We start from the raw sequence: 21,219 nt of genomic DNA, 5'->3' as shown, positions 1-21,219 counted from the left end.
GGCAAAATGGTACTACGGCACTCCACTTTGATCAAAGCGTTCTTACTCTGCCATCCATCAGCTTTATTTTCTCATATCACTCCCAATGAGCACTAATGGGCACTCTTAATATGAGGCAGCAGGATCAGGGAGGTTGATGTATTGCCTTCCAGCTCAGTTAAAGGGAAAAAATACCCTCGCCTTTTCCCACAAGAGGGATGCCCATAACTGAAAGCAAATGTGAATTCCCAGAGAATCCAGGGTTTAACTGTTCCTATGGCCCATGGGAGAGGAAATTCAGCACAACGCAACGAAAGAAGAATCTGATCTTCTATAATTCTCAGCTGTCGCTCATAATATGGAGGACATCCCTTGTGCCTTAGGGTCGAGTGAAGACGAAATTAACCAGGTAAATTTTGGGTGCCATGGGAACAATCTTGCCTGTAGACATAAATCAGCGTAAAGAAGCTTTTAAACTGTTAACACAAATGCTGCTGTGAAAGTTGAGTCAGAGCCTGAATGGGCTGAGGTCATAGCTTGGCTCTAGTGCAGTGCAGAGGCAGGGGGATCCAAGTGAGCTTGGATGGGAGGGATGTGCAGATCAGCCACGGGAAAGCCCCTCTCTCTGGAGCTCCTGTTGTTTCATGTGCTCAAAATAATGTCAAGCTCTCAGATCATAGCAGAGCTACACATTTGTATTGTTCTTGCTGTGTGGTTAGCTCATTAAAAAGACAAATAGAGAAGCTCGGGAAGTAAATACAAACAGAAAAGAATGGAGCTTACACTCATTGACAATTTAAAGGGTACTTCACCAAGTTTCAACCAGTTTTGTATCAAAACGATGTGGGTAGTATGTATAAATAAACTGTGGTAAACCTATTTCCATCTAACCAGTGCCCAGTTCTCCCATAGCAAAACTCTACCAGAGGGCGCAAAACTTGTCATTTGGCGGAGTTTCACTGGCTCTCACGCTTTTGCTATAGCTACAACTACAGGCTGTAATGTCACATTTTCATATACAGAAATGCATTTTAGTGCCCTGTGCACAGTGGAAACAGAGGCAGAAAAAATTTAATCAAACAGTAAAACTAAGTAGCGCTGATAATATAAACCAAGATTCTTTTACTGAGTTGCATATTTCTCTTCTCTACTGATTTTCAGAAAACACATTTGCTCCATTAGCTGTAAGACAGGCTGTTTGTTACCAGCTGGCGGCCATTTTGTTTGCTGTCTCAAAATGTACAAGTTGGCATTACATCTAAGCCCCCAGGAAGTGCAGCATGCGTTGATGCAAAAATTACAAAGTGGCTGAAAGTGGAATTACACCATTTGAGTCGGTCACGTGATGCACACTGGCCCAGAAAGACTTTTCCCCATTTGCTAACATGGGGAAAGAAATGTCCTCTATCCCTGTCTGAATGTAAAGCATCCGGTTCATTAACATTTAGAAAGTCTAAAAGAGCGGCAAGATTACATTTCAAACTAGCCGAGGCGCTAATTCGGAAGTCGGTCACTCCACTGGCGGGGGTTAACCGCTCGGCAGCACTCTGCAGCGCTTGGCAGCATTCGGCTGCTGTTAATCTCTACTACACATGCTCTATGGGCCAGTAGACCCGGATATTTTCCACATTTCTAAACCCGGCAAAAGAGCTTTCTCTGCTGAATGCACCACTGAGCAGCTCTCATAGGAATGAACGAGGCCCCGCCTCTACGGCTGTATCCAGATTTATAATAGAGCCATGATTACATCACTCACCAACTGAAGCGTTTATTGGTCTTGTACAATATAGCGCATTCTGGTAGTTAAAAAATACATATTATTGCCCTGTTTAACTGAACAGGGAGAGATGGTGGACAGAAGAGGGCGCCAACTGCTTCCTGCACAATAAAAAATTGAGACTGTAAAAACTGAGATCAAACAGTAAAGCAAAGCAGTGCTGATCAAATATAAAACAAGACACTGTTACTAAGTTGCCTATTTCTCACCTGAAATGTTTTCAGAAACATGTTTCAGCTTATCCATAGCTCGGATATGAGATTGTTTGTTACCAGCTGGCCACTGGACAAGTTCACATTATGTCACCCATTAGCGGGATTGTTTATTGGTCTAGTGAAGTGCAGTGTATTCTGGTAGATGTAGGTTTGCTATTTCTTGTTCAATGGTGCCCTCTTTCTCTGGTCATGTAGCACCAATTTCAAAAGTTTTTGCGTCTTGGCCAAAACATGTAGCAGGATTTAGGGACTAATTTTAATAAATTTTTCTATGATTAAAAAAGAAGACCAATAAATCTACCTCGTACCTTGTACCTTGTCTGTCTACTGCAGAGAAAACCTAGTATTGCGTGAAAACCCTCTTGATGTCGCTGAAATACTTCTTTCAGTCAGACATCAACATTTTGAGCTCAGCAGTCTGGGGACTTACAATTGGTACCAAGCAACAGACGCATACCAGAGACAGAGTTTTACAGTTTGTAAGTTATGTTCACTTCATCTGAATAGTTCCATTTCTTTTTTATCCTTGATCCCATCTTGTACAGTACAGTATGAGTGATGAGGCAGCCAGTTTCGAGGACTGTAAGAAAGCAATTAGATCTTTATCACCAGTCAGATCCCACTTTACTGTATTTTCCATGAATAAATGTACTTAGCGGCCGCATGTCAGCTTCTTAATATGGAAGCGACGTTAAACCTTTCCACTTACTAGAGTATTTATTGTAATCACAATAAAGGAAATGTGGCTGTAATAAAATGCAAACCATACAGACCCTGAAAGATTGCTGGAGACAAAGAGCTTTATGTCTGGAGCTTTTATTTTGTTAGTTTGTCTTACATTCGGGTTGGCCTGGTGCCAGACCAGACATCATCTAAAGGGGAAACAAAATCTATTATGTTAGACAGACTGTGCTTATAAAACCAACATACGTCAACTCACACATCACATTAGTCCTACGTCCGTTTCCACAATACTGTATCATTGCAATCAATAACATCATAGAACTTTGTCTTACTTTATTTCTCTGTCACCAAAATTTATGGCAACTGTCTAAGAAGATTTATTTTCTACTCTTAAGTGAAACATTTATCTACAGAACACTCCAAAGGTGACAACAGTTCACGCATGCAACATAATCTAGAGAAAGAAACATTCTTTAAATGCCCCTAACATTAACATGAGGTCTTCATTGTGTCTGGGCATGACAGTAGTGTTTGAATGAGAGCATCTTTTTCTTATTCTCTTGAGGCTTTTCAAACATTACAGTATGTAGTGGAGTCAAGTTAGAATGGCTGAAGAGGACAATCCTGAAACAGGAAGTGTCAATCCCTGAGAAAAGGCAACTCAAGTCTTTCACAAATGTGGGAAGCTACTCCTCTACCTTCCTTTTCAACTTTCTGTTCTTTGATTTCTTATTCCACCTTCTTTTTCCAAGATGGTTGGTGAACAAGTTATTGTATCTCTCATCCTCCTCCTGCTCCTTCCTCTCGTCTTTGTACCAGGGTCCCCACACGCCCCCATTGTACTGAGGGTTCGAGCGCAGGTCTTTAGCTGGGTAGCGTACTGGCACTGCAGTCCTGTTGTACTGCGCTAACCGTATTAACATCTTCTTCACTATGTGTGGGTAGCGCTGGGACAAGTCCACTCTCTCGTAAGGGTCGGCTGTGATGTTGAACAGCCAGATGGACTTACCCCGGTCCCAACGGACACGCTCATTATGCCAGCGATTGGTTAGCCGCTGATTGGAGAAGGTCTGCGGGGGCACCCAGTCGCTGTAGCCGGGGACACCTGTCAGGAGCTTCCAGTGGCCCACCCGGAGCGCAGCCCGGATGGCCGTGTTCCATAGGCCATACCCGGCCTTCCATGAACCGTTCTTGGCTTTGATGTAGATTGGGTCAATGTTGTGAAGGATGTCCTGGCGAGGAGATGGACGGCCTTCACTGATAGCCTCCCAGACGTCGTACCCGTCCAGATTTAGATCTTCATCCAAAGTCCCTTCACCCAGGGTCACCAGCGTAGGGAACCAGTCAGTGATGTGGACCAAAGTCCGACATTTCGTCCCTTTGTTTACCAACAAGGGACTGTGAACAAAGCCTACTGCCCGAATTCCTCCTTCCCAGTAGGTGGCTTTACTCCCCCTCAAGGGCCAGTTGCTTCCACCTGCTAACGGCTGGCCTCCGTTATCTGAGGAGTACACTATAACTGTGTTGTCATAATACCCGTAGCGTTTTAGTGCTACCGTGAGGTTGTGGATAGCTTCGTCCAGGCAGGACACCATGGCAGCATATTTACGACGATGCAAGTTTGGAATGGCCTTGTAGCGCTCGAGGTATCGTGCAGGAACCTGCAGTGGGGAATGAACTGCCTGATAGGCCAAGTAGAGAAACAAGGGCTGTCTGCGAGGGTTGTGATTGGCTAAGATGCTGATAGCCTTTCGAGTAAACATCACAGTTGAGTACAGGCCGCGGTCCTGTTCCCAAGCGGCCTCCTCCCCTTCATACAAATCATAGCCACACATACCGGGCCCCTCACATTTATAATGACTATAGTAGTCCCCGCTTCCCAGCAGGGAGCCAAAGAAAGTGTCAAAGCCACGCTGCGTGGGCAGGCAGCCACGCTTGTAGAAGCCCAGGTGCCACTTGCCCACCATGTGAGTGGAGTAGCCTGCTTGTTTGAGCTTCTGGGGCAGAGTGACATTTTCCAAGGGCAGGCAGTTGGGCTGAGTAGCTCGGATGATGGAGTGTTGAAGGCCTGTGTGGATCTGATACCTACAAAAAAAACAACACAAAAACATATCAGCACATTAGAGACATTAAAGTATCAAAGAAATATGCAACTCACTATTGCACAATAGATGAATCTGCTGTGAAGTACCAAGCTGTGATGATTCAGTCGTCCATAACATTATGGCTGACTATGCCAGAAAAGCCTTCCTCTGTATCAATGATACTCAACTCCCCAACCGCAGGCCAAATCTGGTCCCTAAAAGGTTGCCATGTGACCCTCGAATCATTTTTAAATTCACAACAAAAATCAAGTTTTTCACACTGGGATCAAAACAGAGCTTGTTTATCAAAAAGGCGCCAGTGGAGGATCCCCATATCCCAGAAACATCCTAAAATCCAACAAATATCCATGAAACATCTTGAAATCTGAACAATGTCCTAAAATCCTAGAAATATTCTAAAATCTTAAAAATGTCCTAATATCCCAGAAATGTCCCAAAATCTGAGAAATGTTCTAAAATCCTAGAAATGTCAAAAAATCCTAGAAACATTGTTAAATTCTGGAAACATTATAGATATCCTAGAAATGTCCTAATATATTTGTAACGTCTTAAAATTCTCAAAATGCCCTAAAATCCTTCAACTGTACCAAAATCCTGGAAACATCCTAAAATCCTAAAAACGTCTTAACATTTTAGAAATATCAAAAAATCCTAAAAATGTCCCAAAATCTTAGAAACATCCTAAGGTCCCAAAAATGGCCGAAAAATCCTGGAAACATTTTTAAGTACTAGAAATGTCAAAATTTCATTTTGCAAAAGTGGTTCCATGCAAAGCAAGTTGATTGTCCCTGCTCCATATTCTTTGCTCAAACTGTTAAGAGTAGTACAATTACCTCACAAATTGGTCCATATTACATAATAGGCCCTGCAGCATGAGTTTATTTAAATTTTGTTCACATGCTACTGTTTGACATTTCTATAAAATAATGTAAACACTGCAAATGCTGCCAATGTAAGTTTGTAAAACTAAGCTAGACCACCTCCACCACCACGACCCACCCAACAAAGGACTCCTCACAGACCATTTGAAGACAAGACATTACCTATCACACCTACATACTTACCTACTTAATTCTGCCCTCACTCTTGTCTGCCCTTTCTCGGCATTATTGCATTACTTAAATTGTTTCAATTTCTGGGGCTTACAGCCTCGGCTTTGCCTTGTTTGTCAAAGCACTTTGTAAACTGTGTTTTTAAAGGTGCTATATAAATAAATGTATTATTAGTATTATTATTATTATTATTGATGAGTAAAGAACATGTATTGAGGAATTTTAATATTAAGTCCTTTCCAACGCCTTTCACTGTAACTATAAACTCACAAATGCTTCTGGCAGGAAAGGAAGGATCAAGTCGGCCTAAAATTTGGGGAAATTCTGGTCTAATTCCCCCTTGTTAATAGCACAAAATGACTACATAACACTATATCTGCAGGCTTTTAGTTGAATTACTGATGAAGTCAAACTTAAAACAAACATTCTCCTCCCATTTCAGTTTCAAGACTCTCCCATTCCCACAGCACTCCATTATCAGTTGCTCAATGATTGCAAATGTCACTAATTTCCAGAGTGACGTGAAAGCTCCCTTTATAAACCTGACAGAGGCAAATAAAAAACAATGCTGTTATAAAAGTGATATGTAAAGTATTTTCTCTGAGGTTTATTTAATTCTACTCAAATGAGGGCAGTTTATAAACTAATGCTTCCTTAACAAAATTAAACTGATGTAGTACTGTACGGTATTGAAAATCAATGCTTTTTGTGTATCAACTAAAATGAATGAGATCTAAATGCTTTGTAAGATTTTTAGGCCGCATTGATTTGATACTCTTAGATCTAATAGAACCATTTCTATCTTTTAATTATCATTTATTTAACACTGATGCCTTGAGCAGTGAAGCTATATTCTGTTAAATGGGAAAAAAGAGTTAAAACATGCTTACATTCCCAGAATAAAAGTAGTCCAACCAATATATTGTTCTGGCCAGTGCATTAGCAGATATCATGTGTATGCTTCAGCAGTATGGCCTTCATTCTCAGACATTCTGGGCATATGTATAGCGTCACTACTCAGCAGCGTCAGTACAGATAATCTGACAGAAAAGCACCAGGAATTGAGAGATTTCTAGTCCTTGTTTGTGGTCCAAGATCTGGACCCATCTTGGCTTTTGTAAAAAACGGAGATGTTCTTCATAAAATGCTTGCTGTTGCAAAGGATGCAGATAGAAGATCAAATACAATGGAATTAATTATTAACTTAGTATGTTGATTTATCTTGACTTAATTACTCTTTGATTAGTATTTGATTTGATTACTCTCCTATGCCTGCTTTTAGTAAGAGCAAGACACCCAGGACTGACATGACTAGATGCCTCTTCACATCTTCACCCTTAAGGATGTGCAGTCGAGCTGTCACCAGAAATAAGATAATAATGCTTTTATCAGCCTAAATCATCTGCAATAGAAATGTAGTTCTTCACATTTTTTTCATACCAGTAAGAATTCACTGCAGCCCCCCTGGCTTTATTATCGCCATCTAAACATTGAAATCTATTCAGTAAAAATTAATATTGGTCAAAGGTAAATTACAACATTCTTATCATGCATTCAAATATAATCTTGTAAAATTTAGTTTTGGTGCGAAACTTCAATACATGCAGCTGTTTATAGGAGAAGTTTGTTACATTATCACAGCAATATCAAATAGATATTAGAGAATGAATTATGATATATTTGGTAAACAGGCTTTTGAAGCTGTTTATTTTTTTAAAAAATGTGAAAAACTTTAATTGAAGTTTTTGTGTAAATGAATTTATGCTCATTCAAAGGTAGTGTAATGAAGGACTGAATGACTTTAAAAAGGTTCATTATTTTTTTGATAATGAATATTATTTTGTTTCCCTAGCACAAAAAGAAGGGAATAAAAAACAACAAAAAGAAAAGAAACAACTAAAACACTGGTATCTACCCATAATGTTACTATTGGTGCATCCCTTGATGATGCTGATGATGCTGATGATAAATGAGCTATCACTAACAATGGCTGTGCACTTGTGTGATAAATTGATAGACTTTGGATGTAATGAGTAGCCATAACCACACTTAATGGTCACAGGAAATAATGGCAGGCCGTAGCTGCATTTAGCACAATAAGTTAATCTGCAGCTGATGTGCTGACACTACATATGTTAAGTGTTGGTAGGTAGCAATGAACTGTGTTATGTGTGTCTCTGTGTGCCAGTGTCTCACAGCTTAATCCTCACAACCCCCACTAAACTGTGTCTTTGGGGAAACCCTGACTATTGACCTGCCCTCTTCACTTCTGTGTTTCACCTACAGCTGCAGCTGGCTGAGACAAACCTGGTGACAGAGCAGTGTGTTCTGTGGGCAGTACGTTACAGTCTGTTATGCGCTGTACTTTGTTACAACAAAATGCCATCTGGGCTGGATGCCTCCAAATCTTTTGGTTATGAAGTTAGCACACTGTTGACAATGTTTACAACTCGGCCACAATAATTCCCACAGTTTCAATGCTTGTTCCCAGGACCTTTAAAATATTTTATGCAGGATAATAATACGGCACAATTCTGAATTTGATACCTCTATTCATCTCAAGTCTTTGAGGTTAGGTTGGTGAATTCAAAATGAGACCACACTGGGCCTTTTGGGAGCAAGTGTAGGTTTCATATGGCAATGGGAGAATTTCTTGTCACTTGGTGGTCTGGGCAGGGGGGGCTCTGAAACCCAACTACAGATGAGCACACTGGGGGATAGAGGAGGCATTGTTGGTCTGTCATTAGGCGACAAGATTTGAATGTAATGATCTAAGAAAAGGATGGGAATGACAGGAAGAAAAGAAGGGCATGTGTTTGTGGGTATGACAACAACACAAAGTCAACCAAGCCTGGCACGGGAATGTGTTTTTATAGAAAAAAGACATAAAGAACTTGTTTACTCCACTGTTTTGTTGAGAAAAAAAAATCCACATAATATATAATTAACTCAATAAAGAGTGAGTACTTGTAAAACCTTGTGCTCCATAATCCCTCCGGACTTTCCACAAGTATAGTACACATTGAACTTGGGTCTTGTTACTAGCCCATAAATGTCTAGAAAATGACTATTGGAAGTAACATGCTCCATTATCTCCAATCTCTATTTGTATTCATTCCATTTATGCAAGGACTGTTTTTCTACTCCTGCCCTTCACTTCGTTTATTTTTATTTGTCAAGCACATTTGCATCATTGCCAAGACAGCAATGGGACTGAGAAAAAAGACTCTGCTGAACATAAAGTGAAAAGAATGGATGATATGAGCCAGAAAGTAAAAAGAATGGAGACCACATTCATGTGCAAATTTATTAAGACATGTATGTGTGTGTTTAAGATTCAACCCCTTAAGAGCCCCAACCCCTGTGTTTGCAGCTCCTGCAGGTTTGGCGTTTCCATACCAAAAGGTTACAGCCGTGTGATAAGAATGTCATGCTAAGTGCAGCCTGCGATTCATCCACAAATCAGCCAAACCAGGTCGAGGTCTTGATGAGGAAAGGTATAAAGTGGAGTGCAAAGACTTTCAAAGTATCCCTGGGTTGTTTCTCTTTGACATACGTGGGGAGTTCACAGGGGAACATGGTCTTAACTTTGGAGGTTTTGGGGCACCTGAAGGACAGTTCTAGGTCTTTAGTATTTATGAGGCCTTAAAATAATGACAGCAGTAACGACTGCCCTCTGGAGATCTCCCCCCTGCTCAGCAGTCCTTCCACATGTTCAATATGATGGATTTATGTGTTCTTTATAACAAAGCAGGGCATGCATCTCTGCGTTTTTATCCAGCATGGATTCAAGCCTCTTACGGGCAGGAAACAGCCTATTTCTAGCAGAAAGCGGCTCCATTCCCAATCTTATCATGCCAAAAGGTGCTGTTGCATTCTTTGAGTAAAAAGAAAAGTTAGCGTTTGTAACGCTACTATAATCAGGCTATCTCTTTGGTTTATTTACACAAGCGCCGAGCCATGAGGCCAACAAATCACACAGGCCATTAAATTTAAATCACCCAATGCCGGCAATCGCTCAAGTCCCACAAGACAAGTGCATTGGCCACTGCTGCAGCCACTGAGGTGTTGGAGGTTCCCGAGCTGACCTGCTGTCCAAGCCTCGTCTTCTATTCTCGCTCCACGTCCTCCTCACATATGGTTTAAATAAGCAGCCTCAACTCGGCGCTCTGCCTTTAATCAAAGTCAGCCCCGCAGAAGTTCGTCTTAGCTCTTCCTTTGAGCACGCTCTCTATTTATTTTTCTGCTATCTCTAAATATCTCTTCAGTTAAGCTCCTGCCTTGGTCTTACTTTCTCTATTTTCAAGACTCTGACTGCAAATGAGGGTTATTTCTTTCAAGGACTTCCTTTTCAACATATCCTAACCCCGACATCTTTAGAATCCTTCCTTATTCCTCACATCAAATATTCACTTGCTCAGGTCATCTTTGTGACTCTTGACCCAGTGTTCTAGAACAGATGAGTAAGGAAATGAAACAGTGGATCTCACTGAAACAACAAGAAATGGGTGAGTGAGAGGCCTAGACAAGTTTGAGATATGTGTGGACAGATGAGAAGTATGTGAATAAGGACATGGAGTTGTAGCAGATGAAGAGCAGAGTGAAAAGAGTGGCTTTGAGCGGATAAACAATAGTATAATGTAAGAGCACTGTAAGTGCTGTGTGGAGTGTGTCCTTCCAACTGCAGTTTAGTTAGGATTACGAAGCTTCTGAAAGGGATGCGATCACACCGGAGGTCTCGTTGACATGGCAGGATGGCTTTTGGGTTTAAAGCAGTACCTCTCTCTCACATTTAGTATTACAGAATTAATAAAATTATTATTAATTACAGATTTAAGATTCAAAAAACTTTATTGTCTATCACATTGTGACAGAAAATTACCCCTGGTTAGGGACTCAAACATGCATGAGAAAACATTCACAGCCAAAGCTATATTGAGAAGTATCATCTGTTTAGCCTTGCTTAAAATACATACTGCAATGGGAATGAAAGGGTTCTTGTAAATTTGGAGGTTCTCTGAAATGGCTTTCTGAAGGAAGCAGCTGAGATGAGTGGTGAAGGGGGTGTGAGGAGTTCTCAGTGATGCAAGCAGCCAAAGCCGTGATGTGCAGAACAGCACATTTGTTAAATCCACATGCTGGATTTAACATGAGTAATGTTATGTTGTATATGACATTGTCAATCCCAGAGTTAAATTCTATTGTGTCCACTATGTCAGATTTTTCTCATCAGTACTGTTCAATGCTTAGAGATGAGAGACTCATGCACACAGCTCAGCTGGAAACGTGTTACAATTCGCAGTTTGATGGACACACAACGCTGTAGTGGACTGTAGTGATTTAGAGTCTGTTTAGACCTATTTTTAGCATGTGTTTCGGTGATCTGAACACAAGGGCACAGCCGAGACACATTACTGTTTACACCATCAATACTTATGTGTCTCCAGCTGACCACTTGTAGTCAGATTTCGTTATTGCTCAGTGCACAGTTATCATGTCCACACTCTTGCTAGCTGTTCTGTAGCTGCTTGCTACTCATGTCATCACTTGTGTTGATACAGTTGGAGGTATTGCTGTCAGCAGAAATCAACAAGTCTCTTTCCATGAGGCAGAACGAGGGATGGTCATTCAACACAACATGAAATAGGTAAGTGGCAGAGCTTTAGCACACAGTCACCAAAACAACCACCATGTCCTGCACTGATTATGTGGATCTTGTCAGAGACACATGCAGGTGGCATTAGCGTTAACACCACAAAAGACGTGTTCGAAAGCATCCCAGAACAACTCAGCAAGTGGTTTTAGGGATCGGATCGAAAATGGGGGCTGTTTACATCTGTATTTAGCGCTGTCCAGTTGTGATCAGATCACTCAAGATGCATGTTGATGTCAGGTAGATAGAATTTCAGTCAACTACAGCCCCCGATCTTACTTACAGTGTAACTGACCAAAAGTCAAGACAATCAGTGCAAAGGGTTAGAGATTCATCTGAAGAGCTTAATGGTGTATTTATGATGGATGGAACGTGCTGAAAGTCCACATGCTGGATTTGTCTGGACATGTATGTTGACATGGCTTTCAAGCTTGGAACGTTCATGTTTGACACTTCAGAACCAAGTTCACTTAATTACAGGGGTCCTCGAATAAGTGGAAAGGCTTCAGAAATATTGGTTCCCAATATCATGTACATTCCTCCAGCATATTTTACATTTTTTCAATATTAGGGGCTGCCCTCTGCCCTCGCCTCTGGCTATCCACCTCTCCTGATCAGTAAAGATCAGTGGAAGCGTGATGGGGTTGAAGAGCATAAACAACTCTGGACTTGAAGAACTACTCTGACTTAAGCCTCTAATCTCATCAGTGCAGCTCAGAGAAAAACAGCCAGGTTGAAATTTTTCTGATGCTGAGAGTTTCCCAGGGGGCAGACAGAGTGGAAATCTTTTCTCAAGACCCTGTTACTGGAAAGTTAAAGTGCTATGCTATGGTTCCAACAGCAGCTGTACACAACAGCTTCTATTAATCAGCCAGCTCTGTCTAAGCAGTTCACAGATATCATATTGTAGCAAGTTTTCAGAAACCAAAGGAATTCCAGCCATTTTTCACATGGGCCTATTTTCTTAAATGGTTTACTTCTGACCAAAATCTCATCAACTTACTAAGGACTGCTTACGGTACACTATGTTCTGCTGCTGCTTCTCACGATGTGGAGTCACAGCAAGTGAACCCCCAGAAGTCATCTACACAATGTTAAAAACTAGTTTTAAGGTCCCAGGGTGATGGGAGGAGAGGACTACTAATGTGGCGACGTTATCGCTAATTAGCGTTTTTTCGGACGCTCTCGGTGGCATTATATTTAAAGAGCAACAAGAGACACATTTAGCAGCTTATTTAGATCATCAAGGAACAAGGAGGAAATATACCGAAATGTATTCTAATGCACACTGCTCTCAGTAACCATGGAACACCACTGTAAGCGGCAGATCACAAAAAAGCCGTTAGGCCTACTTAGGGACTGCTCTGTAGCGGTGGTGCTTCCTGACATTTTGGGGAATGTTCCACTGTATAGTTTCACTATAGCTCAGACAGAATACTCCTCCACCTTCCTCTGTCCCCACTGAGAGGGTTTTTAGCACAACTGGGAAAATTTATGAGGACAAGAGGAGCTCCCTGGCAGGTGTAAATGCTGAGAAGCTGCTTCTTGTTTTACAACCTGCCCCTTAGTGACTGGCAGTAATGAAATAGGAAGCAATTGACTGATACTGAACAGTACAGATGTTTATTCTATTTTTTATTTATTCTTCATTTTTGTTTGTGCGTAATGTTCAATAAGTAAATTTTTAAATAAAAGTTGTTTAAGAAAGCAGACTTCTGAGTACTTTTGCAAAGTCATATTGGTGCAAAATCAGTGCATAATTCACATAGAAATGATCTATTTTCATTCCAGTTCAAAAGTTCACCATATTGGTAATCAGCGAATTTTTCCACTATAAAATCGGTATTGGTATCGGTCTCAAAACTCCCGTATCGGTCTGTCATCGCTATTATCAGATGCTTGCTTTAAAAAAAAAAAACAAAAAAAAAACAAGTATATATTTTTAAAATTATTGGCAAAGTTAACATTTACAAAACATCAAACCTAAATTGTGTTTTTATTATTTTGCGCAATAATTGGATTTTACATGTATTCAAAATCACACAATATCAAATATCACATATCATATCACATATCTCATAATGAATATATCAACATTGGTTATTGGCCAAATGAGTTGTTTTTATATCAGCATATCAGCTATCAGCAAAAAAATCCAATATTGTGCTACTATATTATACTATATATAATACATAATTTAATATATATTGTTACTATTATCAGTAAAGATTTAAAAAAGCAATTGTGTACTAGTTATTATTTAACTTTAAATGTTGCATGTCTCAAATAATGAACCCTGTCTTTAGTAAACATGCTCCTGCATTGGCACATTTACATCCGATAAGCATTTAGTTGAAAATTTGCAGAATGTCAGATATCTGGTTTATACTGTACATGAGTTTCAAAAGCATTTACATGACTTTACTCCAAAAGTGAAACAGATTCTTCATTAAAAAAAAGGGTTATATGTCCCAAACCAGTTCCCACTACACTCTTAGATTTCTTCCAGAATGTACAGATCAAAACCCTGTGACGCTGAATGGGAAAACAATGTAAAAGGTGCACAGAATATATGGATTCTTTTAACAAAGCAAGGCTGTCCCTCCTCCTTACTGGATTAACAGATTGCTGTAAAGTTATTTTCAAATTTGTGATTCGTGGTTAAAGATCTGATGTCATATTTGAAAATCTCTTTTATTTGGTGTACTTGTTTGTGCTACCACCTTTTCTCTACTCCCACTTTCAAATATATTGATCGTGAAGAGTGCAATCTATAGCTAAATGGACTGGCCTCAGTCTGTGAAAATAAGAGTGTAATGACTAAGAGTTGAACAATTATCGTCCTGGTCAAAGGTGTAAAGACATGTATGAGTGGAAGCCCTGAAAGAAAACATATCTATCGACCCCCAGTAGTGACTATGGGTTTATATTTAACCTGTTGTAAACACTATGTAGCCACTATAGTATCCAGTGTTTGATCTGTCATACAAGAGCTGAGTAGTGTCAGACTAAAAAACTTTATGCTGGCCCATTCACAGGGAACACAGGTTTTCTTGGGTTTCAATATGTTTCCCTCTGTGGAAACTGTAGTTTTCATGCGATACAGCTGAAATGATAATGTGCGAGTCATATCATTTGGTCTCAGAATGTTTATTTGGACTGTGCAGTCCCTTGGGTATATTCAGTAATTTATGAAGCAAGTCAATCTGTCCATCTGGGGGACAGTTGAGAAAACCACAGAAGGAGTGCTCCACAGCAAAGATTTTCAGCAAGAACAGAACAAGAAATAAAATCATCATAGAATCTGATTCTATTTGGTGAGCACGCAGCTGGGTTCAGATACAGGTAGTTGCCATGGTAACTTTTTTAAACAGCCTGTAAAAACTTAATCCGGGTCTTATGAAGTACTTATGCTTTGGATCCAATTCTTTACTCAGTCTGATATTTGCCTTGACAAGTCTTTGCAAGTGTGCCAAAAAAGACTTTGAGTAACTTTGTTCTCAGAACTTCAGAATGAGAGTCCAGCTGACACAGACAGCTGATGTTTTAATGTTAACACACGGACGCATTGTGTTCCTTCACTCAAACTCAACCACACACACACTCCTCTGCAACCATGCGTTCAGGAATACAAGCCTTGAAACATGTATCTACAGTGATATGTCCACATGTTAGCCAAGTGTTGCTGCAGTCAGAGATTGGAGCAGCTCACAGAGAGCAGAAAACATGGAAGTGGCTGCACTTTTCTCATTATTTTCTTGGACCCCTGCCAAGAAACAGTGGTGTCCAGTAAGCCTTCTCCTTTTTGCTAAGGAGTGGAACAGATGGTGGAGGTAGTGGAGGAGAAACCCTGCAGAGCTGCATGTACTTAGAGGGAAACTGCTGATGTAAAACATACTGTAAGCAAACTACTAAGCCAGCCAACAATTCAATTGCCTTGTTAAAGGGATTTTTTGAAGGCGGTCTGTACTTATCCATAGTTTATTACCTACAGTATATGGTGGTCGGCAAGACCCAGTTTGGAGAAGCAGGTAGGTATGATGCTACAGAAGCTCAGCAATGTACTGCTGTGGAACAGTATTTAAAACTAGAAAATTTCGGCAGAGATTTTGAAGGGTGCCTGCCACTGAGGGGCACCTAATTTATGTGAGGACAGGGTGGCCACACTTACAGACAGGGCCACAAGGCACAAGGGCCAATTAATGGCCATTAATTACTTACTAGCATCTTTAATTGGCTGCAAGGGCCAATTAAGGGCCACAAGGGCCAATGATGGCAATATAAAGAGTCAGTTAACCATTAATTACTAGTGGACAAGTGTACCAGGCATCACTAAATGGCATCTTTGTATTGGAAAGGTTACGCACACACCAGGATGGCACACTGTGTGTGTGTGTGTGTGTAAGTAAATGGTAAATGGTAAATGGACTGTACTTGTATAGCACTTTTCTAGTCTTATTGACCACTCAAAGCGCTTTAACACTACATGTCACATTCACCCATTCACACACACATACACACACTGGTGGCCGAGGCTACCATACAAGGTGCCACCTGCTATTCAGTAATCATTCACACACACTCACACTCCGATGACGCAGCATCAGGAGCAATTTGGGGTTCAGTATCTTGCCCAAGGATACTTCGACATGTTGTCCAGAGGAGCTGGGGATCGAACCGCTGACCTTCCGATCAGAGGACGACCCACTCTACCTCTGAGCCACAGCCGCCCCGTTGCTATGGTAATCAATGGCCCATTAATGGCCCAGCCATCCTCCAAGGCTTTTATGATTTGACAGGCCTAAAAGTGAATCCCACAAAATGCTGTGGTTTTATGATGAGGATCAAGGGAAGGCCGGGGTGGTATCTAATTTTTCATACCTTTCTGAAATTTCACCGAGGTATACGGTATCTGGCAGTCTGAGCATGCAACGCTAGCCCGCTATAGAAACCAAGAAATTGTTAAGAAAAGTAATATTTTCACCCCTATTTTCCTGTTTAAACAGAGATATACAACTGTACACCTTTTGAATTCAACAGTCCCTCGGTCACAAAAGACTGAGGAGGCTAAATTGTTGCATTAACACATCATAAAACACACTTCATACAAACTCAACAGAAACAATATAAAACTCACCCAAACTCACTCTTGCTAGTAATCTAGTTAGTAAGTCCACTGTTCCAACAATCACCAGCTCTGGTTTGGTTACAATATATTAACCAAGTTTGTGGTAAAAAAAAATTATTATTTCCCATGGGTCTCTCTCTGCCTGCCAGCCGCCGACTGGTTACAGTCCTGTAACTTCTCCCACCACCACTAGGTGTCACTATGTCTTTCAGTTCAGCTGCCTGTTCCACCATTAGAGAGCGAAGACTGAGCTCTGGTGGTACATGCTGTGTACGGCATACAACAAGTTTTATAGAAGGAGGAGTGCCCATATTTATAATTTTGCTATAAACTCTACCTTGCTGTCTAAATACCCTGATATACCATAATACCTCGATACTGTCTAAGCCTAGTCGATGGCCTAACTGTGACAGGTGGATGTTAGAGGGGACACCAATTCTTATGATTTGGGTGGCAAGAGCCAGAATGGTACCTAGGGGTTTCAGATCAGTCCCTGGAAATTGATTGTGAGACCTTCAGTCTAGACAGAGGTTTGTGCTATGAACAAGAACACAGCAGAAGCTGCGTTGAAACCATCCCCAGTAAACATTTACCCCTCGGAGGGTGATCTATGCTGCAGACCATGGAATGGTTGGCTGCTCTACCTTGAATGAATGTGACAGGGTAATTTACTCAAACGTTTAAGCCTAGCTGCACCTGGAGCCGTCCACTGCTGATGGGTTTATGTATGCGAGTCAAAGGGACAGAGGTCTGAAGTTATAGAAAATGGCGGTGCATATTCCAACAATGCAGCTGCATCATAAAGCAGTTGCACAGGACAGCGGACAGGGCAGCAGTCACCAAGAGAGAAGTCCACAGGTTACAAACTGGTGAATGGCGAAAATTAAGTTGGGAACTTTAATTCCTTGGCTTAGATTATTTTCCAGCAGCACACAATTTATATTCAAGTCAATTTATTTATAAAACCCATTATCACAAATCACACAATTTGAGTCAGAGGCTTTACAACACACGACATCCCTCTGTCCATGGACCCTCACATCGACTAAGGAAACCCCCCCACCCCAAAAAAAAAAAATTATAATAGGGAGAAAAAAATGGCCGAAATCTCTTCAGGTAGCGTTACAATAGACATCATATTTGTATATCAACTGCCCGATAGGAGAAGGCAATACACTTACCAGAACACAAAGTTTACTTGCCCCTGATGAGCATAAATTTTGAGCCCTGATGCCTCTTGTAGTTAGAAGTTAAAGGTCGAGTGTGTAGGATTTAGTGGCAGGCAGCAGTGAGGTTGCAGTACTGAAACTTCGCCCCCCCTGGGAGGAGGCTCACCTAGGGCACCAAATGTGCTAATGAAATAAGAAAAAACTCCAAGGAAACATCCATTCACTATTTCTATGGCTGCTTATCCCTGCTGATGTTATTCTATTATCTAATTATTTGATTATCATATAACTTATTTCTAATACGTAGTTTTACTGCTAAGTAAATACTTTTGGTGAATCAACTGCACCTGTTGATGACCAGTTGACCTTATCTTTGTGCCACTGACTTGTACCTCATGCTCTCTGTTCATTTTGTTATAAAAGTAAGTGGGTTTAAATTACAGATTTACGCAAAACTTATGCAATATTTTAGAAATGTCGATAAAACATAAATTGTAAATCGTTTCCCTTGAGTGATGTTTTGTGCCTTCTCTCGCAACATTTTGCAACTTTCCTCTCGCGATGACATCAAAGGAAGCATGGTGATGGATGTTCAAAACCTTAGCAGCTTTATTTCTATTGCAGCCACCGCACTAGCCGTCACTATTTCCAATCCAAGGTGACGTAGCGGCATATTATGTGAGCGATAATGGAAAGGCAAATCCCTTATACGTGGCCATGTATTGAGTATTTCTGGGAGGTAATAGTCCACGATTTCACTGAGGAAATGTGGATTCAAAACCTCAGGATGATCCGCTCAATTTTTGCTGAGTTATGTGATGCTATAACACCTCTTTTAGCACCTGCTGCATCATGCCCAAGGTAGCAAGTTCCTACTGACAAGCACATGGCCATAGCATCATGTGACCTAGAATGCCAAAAAAGATTTCCATTGCATTTTTGTGAAATATGGCTTTATCAAATCGCCTAATACCACCTCATGCACGCATAAAAACTTTTTTCCAATACATGGAAGTTTTTTCAAAATTGACTGCCTGGACTTTATTTATCACATATTTCTCCAGTGAACTCTCCAGTTGCTGTAGAAGGAGCAGAGTTCTGGAGGTGGGGCCCTACCTGCCGGTCATGAGCTGGCTCCTGGACGGGCTGCACAGCGGCTGCACATAGTAATTCTCCAGTTTGACTCCCTGCGCAGCCAGCCGGTCCAGAGTCGGGGTCTTGATCTCGGAGCCGTGGTACCCGACATCCCGGAAGCCCTGATCATCCACCAGGATGAAAACGATGTGCGGTGGAGAGCTTGTTTTATCGAACTCATTCCCCCGGTTGCGCAATTCTGCGTTCCAGTTTTCCCACGACATCTGAACGCTCCACGTCTGAGATATGATGAAACTGAGGAACAAACTCAGCGGAACCCACAGGATGAACATGTTTAAGGCGGACTCAGAGCTCCAGGTGCGGTTAGCGTCGGTCGGTGGGTCGGTGTGTGCGAGCGGGAACATGTTCAGGGGGAACAGCAGCGCTTGGAAATCGGGTTCGCATCGTGTTCAGTCCGTTTCTCCAACCATACAGCCCACTGACAATCCGCGGTTTGTGGAAAAATAATCAATTCTGGCGTTCAATCCACGTCAAACCGAATCCAGCTCCCGATCAGCTGCTGGTGGAGTTGTACAGCACTCTCTTCATGCTGTAAACTTTCACACGTTTCAGACGTAAATGTGCATGAAACCACCCGGAGGTTTGTCTGTCAGTCCCCCGACTGTCCAGTTTTTGTCAAAAGATGCGCAGAACTTCCAGAAAACATAGTCAGTGAAGCAGCTGGTGCAGAGAGTCCACAGCAGCTGTCCTCCATCCTGTCTCACAGCGGTCCTCCCTCCCAAGCACACAGCACACTGAGGAGACAAGACATACACTGCTGTCTGTGTTAGGAGGCAGGTCCATGTGGACGTCCTCTGCTCTGCAGCGCACAGCACTAATCTAAAATATGATGCGTTCAAGAGCGGCTCGAAAAGCTCTACCTCCGGGGTTTAGACGTTGGTAACGCTGCACACATCTGTCGATGTATGGTAGGTGTACAATGAAAGTCACAATGATTTATTAAAAAAATAGCAATTCTGCTATCAAAAACATTTATAAATAGCCGAACACTGGTTTTATTATCTGTGTTCCTCCGCATGATTCTGTTACATTGCAGTCCCTGTTTAAATAAAGTGAAAAAAAAAGAAAAAGAAAAAACAAGCTGCTGGATAACAGTTAGTAGTAGTTTTTTAGGAACTTGTGATGAGAACGTGTTGAGAGTGCACTGTCACTTCTTGGGTGAAAAGTAGCCAGGATTTTAGAAATGCAGAGTTCAGACCAAGACCAGCACAACACACCCCTCTCAACTTTCCCTTTGCAACAATTTTTGTTCAGCTGTATACAGGGGTAATACAATGCAAATCCACATGAGTCCAAACATATTCTGATCAGCCTTCCCTTGTTGGGAGAATTTCCAACAGCTGCCAAAGTTTAAGAAAAAAATACATTATATTTTCTCAATGGCAGCTGTGGCCCAGCGCTGTGACATTTAACATGCTTAAAAGAGCTCATTTAAAAAAATATTTTAGTTCAAATATGTGTCAGTCTATATACATATCTACCACATGTCGTGAGGAAAAGATCATACTAAAAACTACTACTTTTACTTCCTGAAATTTTTGTACACACAGTCATATTTACCAAGTAGAGGCCTTTTTTGTAGGTAATTTTTCCAACACTTGGGGGGAACAGATCAAGTGTGCAGGACAGCATTACTCACCTGGAACCTCTTGACTACTGTCTGTCAACAGATTAGACCTGTTTTCATTGTAGCATATGGTGGGATGACACAGCATGGTTCTTATGTTTACACAACAGCACATGGTAATCAGCACAGACTGCCATGATGATTAGGATCAGATAACAAAGTCACACATGGTCAGGTTTGGGCAAAATAGGCACATGATAAAGAGTGAAAAAAAAAAAACCCACGCACATCCACACAGGAAATAAACTCTGGACTTCCAGACTAAAGTTTGTTGTTTGTGGGACCCTACGTCGCTATCAGCAGTGTTATTACCTGATGCTGTCCTTCAGCTTTCATGCACACATGACCACATCTGTTTTCCGACATGTGCGAGTTACATGTGGATGCAACTGTTGTCATCTGGCCATCCGCCAGCTATGCCACTAGTTCTGTCCAAGTTCTTCTCATCTGATGCCGTCCAAACGCGTGGATGTATTTAACGAGTTCAGAGTGAGAACGGGCTGCAGAACCACACTACAGATACTGAAACATAATCAAATACAAAAATGCGCAGCTTATAATGAAAGCACAACCAAATGCAGAAATGTGTTGAAACTACAGAAAATACACATAATGCAGAATTGCACTGCTAATAATGAAAACAATCAAATACAGAAGTGTGCTGCAAATTCTGAA

At 41.2% G+C, this 21,219-nt stretch overlaps 1 protein-coding gene across 1 annotated transcript; it reads right to left on the bottom strand.

Annotated features, from left to right (window-relative positions):
• Nucleotides 1–2,771: 2,771 nt before the first annotated feature.
• Nucleotides 2,772–19,700, bottom strand: arsj (arylsulfatase family, member J). The gene is made up of 2 exons (XM_042512424.2): nucleotides 18,879–19,700; nucleotides 2,772–4,740 (listed from the first exon to the last, which is right to left on the bottom strand). The coding sequence occupies exons 1-2, from the start codon at nucleotides 19,259–19,261 to the stop codon at nucleotides 3,342–3,344; spliced, it is 1,782 nt and encodes a 593-aa protein (XP_042368358.1). The 5' UTR covers nucleotides 19,262–19,700; the 3' UTR covers nucleotides 2,772–3,341.
• Between the last annotated feature and the right edge of the window lie 1,519 nt (nucleotides 19,701–21,219).

This window comes from Plectropomus leopardus, chromosome 23 (genome assembly GCF_026936395.1).
Source record: "Plectropomus leopardus strain MGB_pleo_1.0 chromosome 23, ASM2693639v1, whole genome shotgun sequence".
Taxonomy (NCBI): Eukaryota; Metazoa; Chordata; class Actinopteri; order Perciformes; family Serranidae; genus Plectropomus; species Plectropomus leopardus.
Note: the sequence above shows the minus strand (reverse complement) of the source record. Positions and strands in the feature narration are given on the sequence as shown.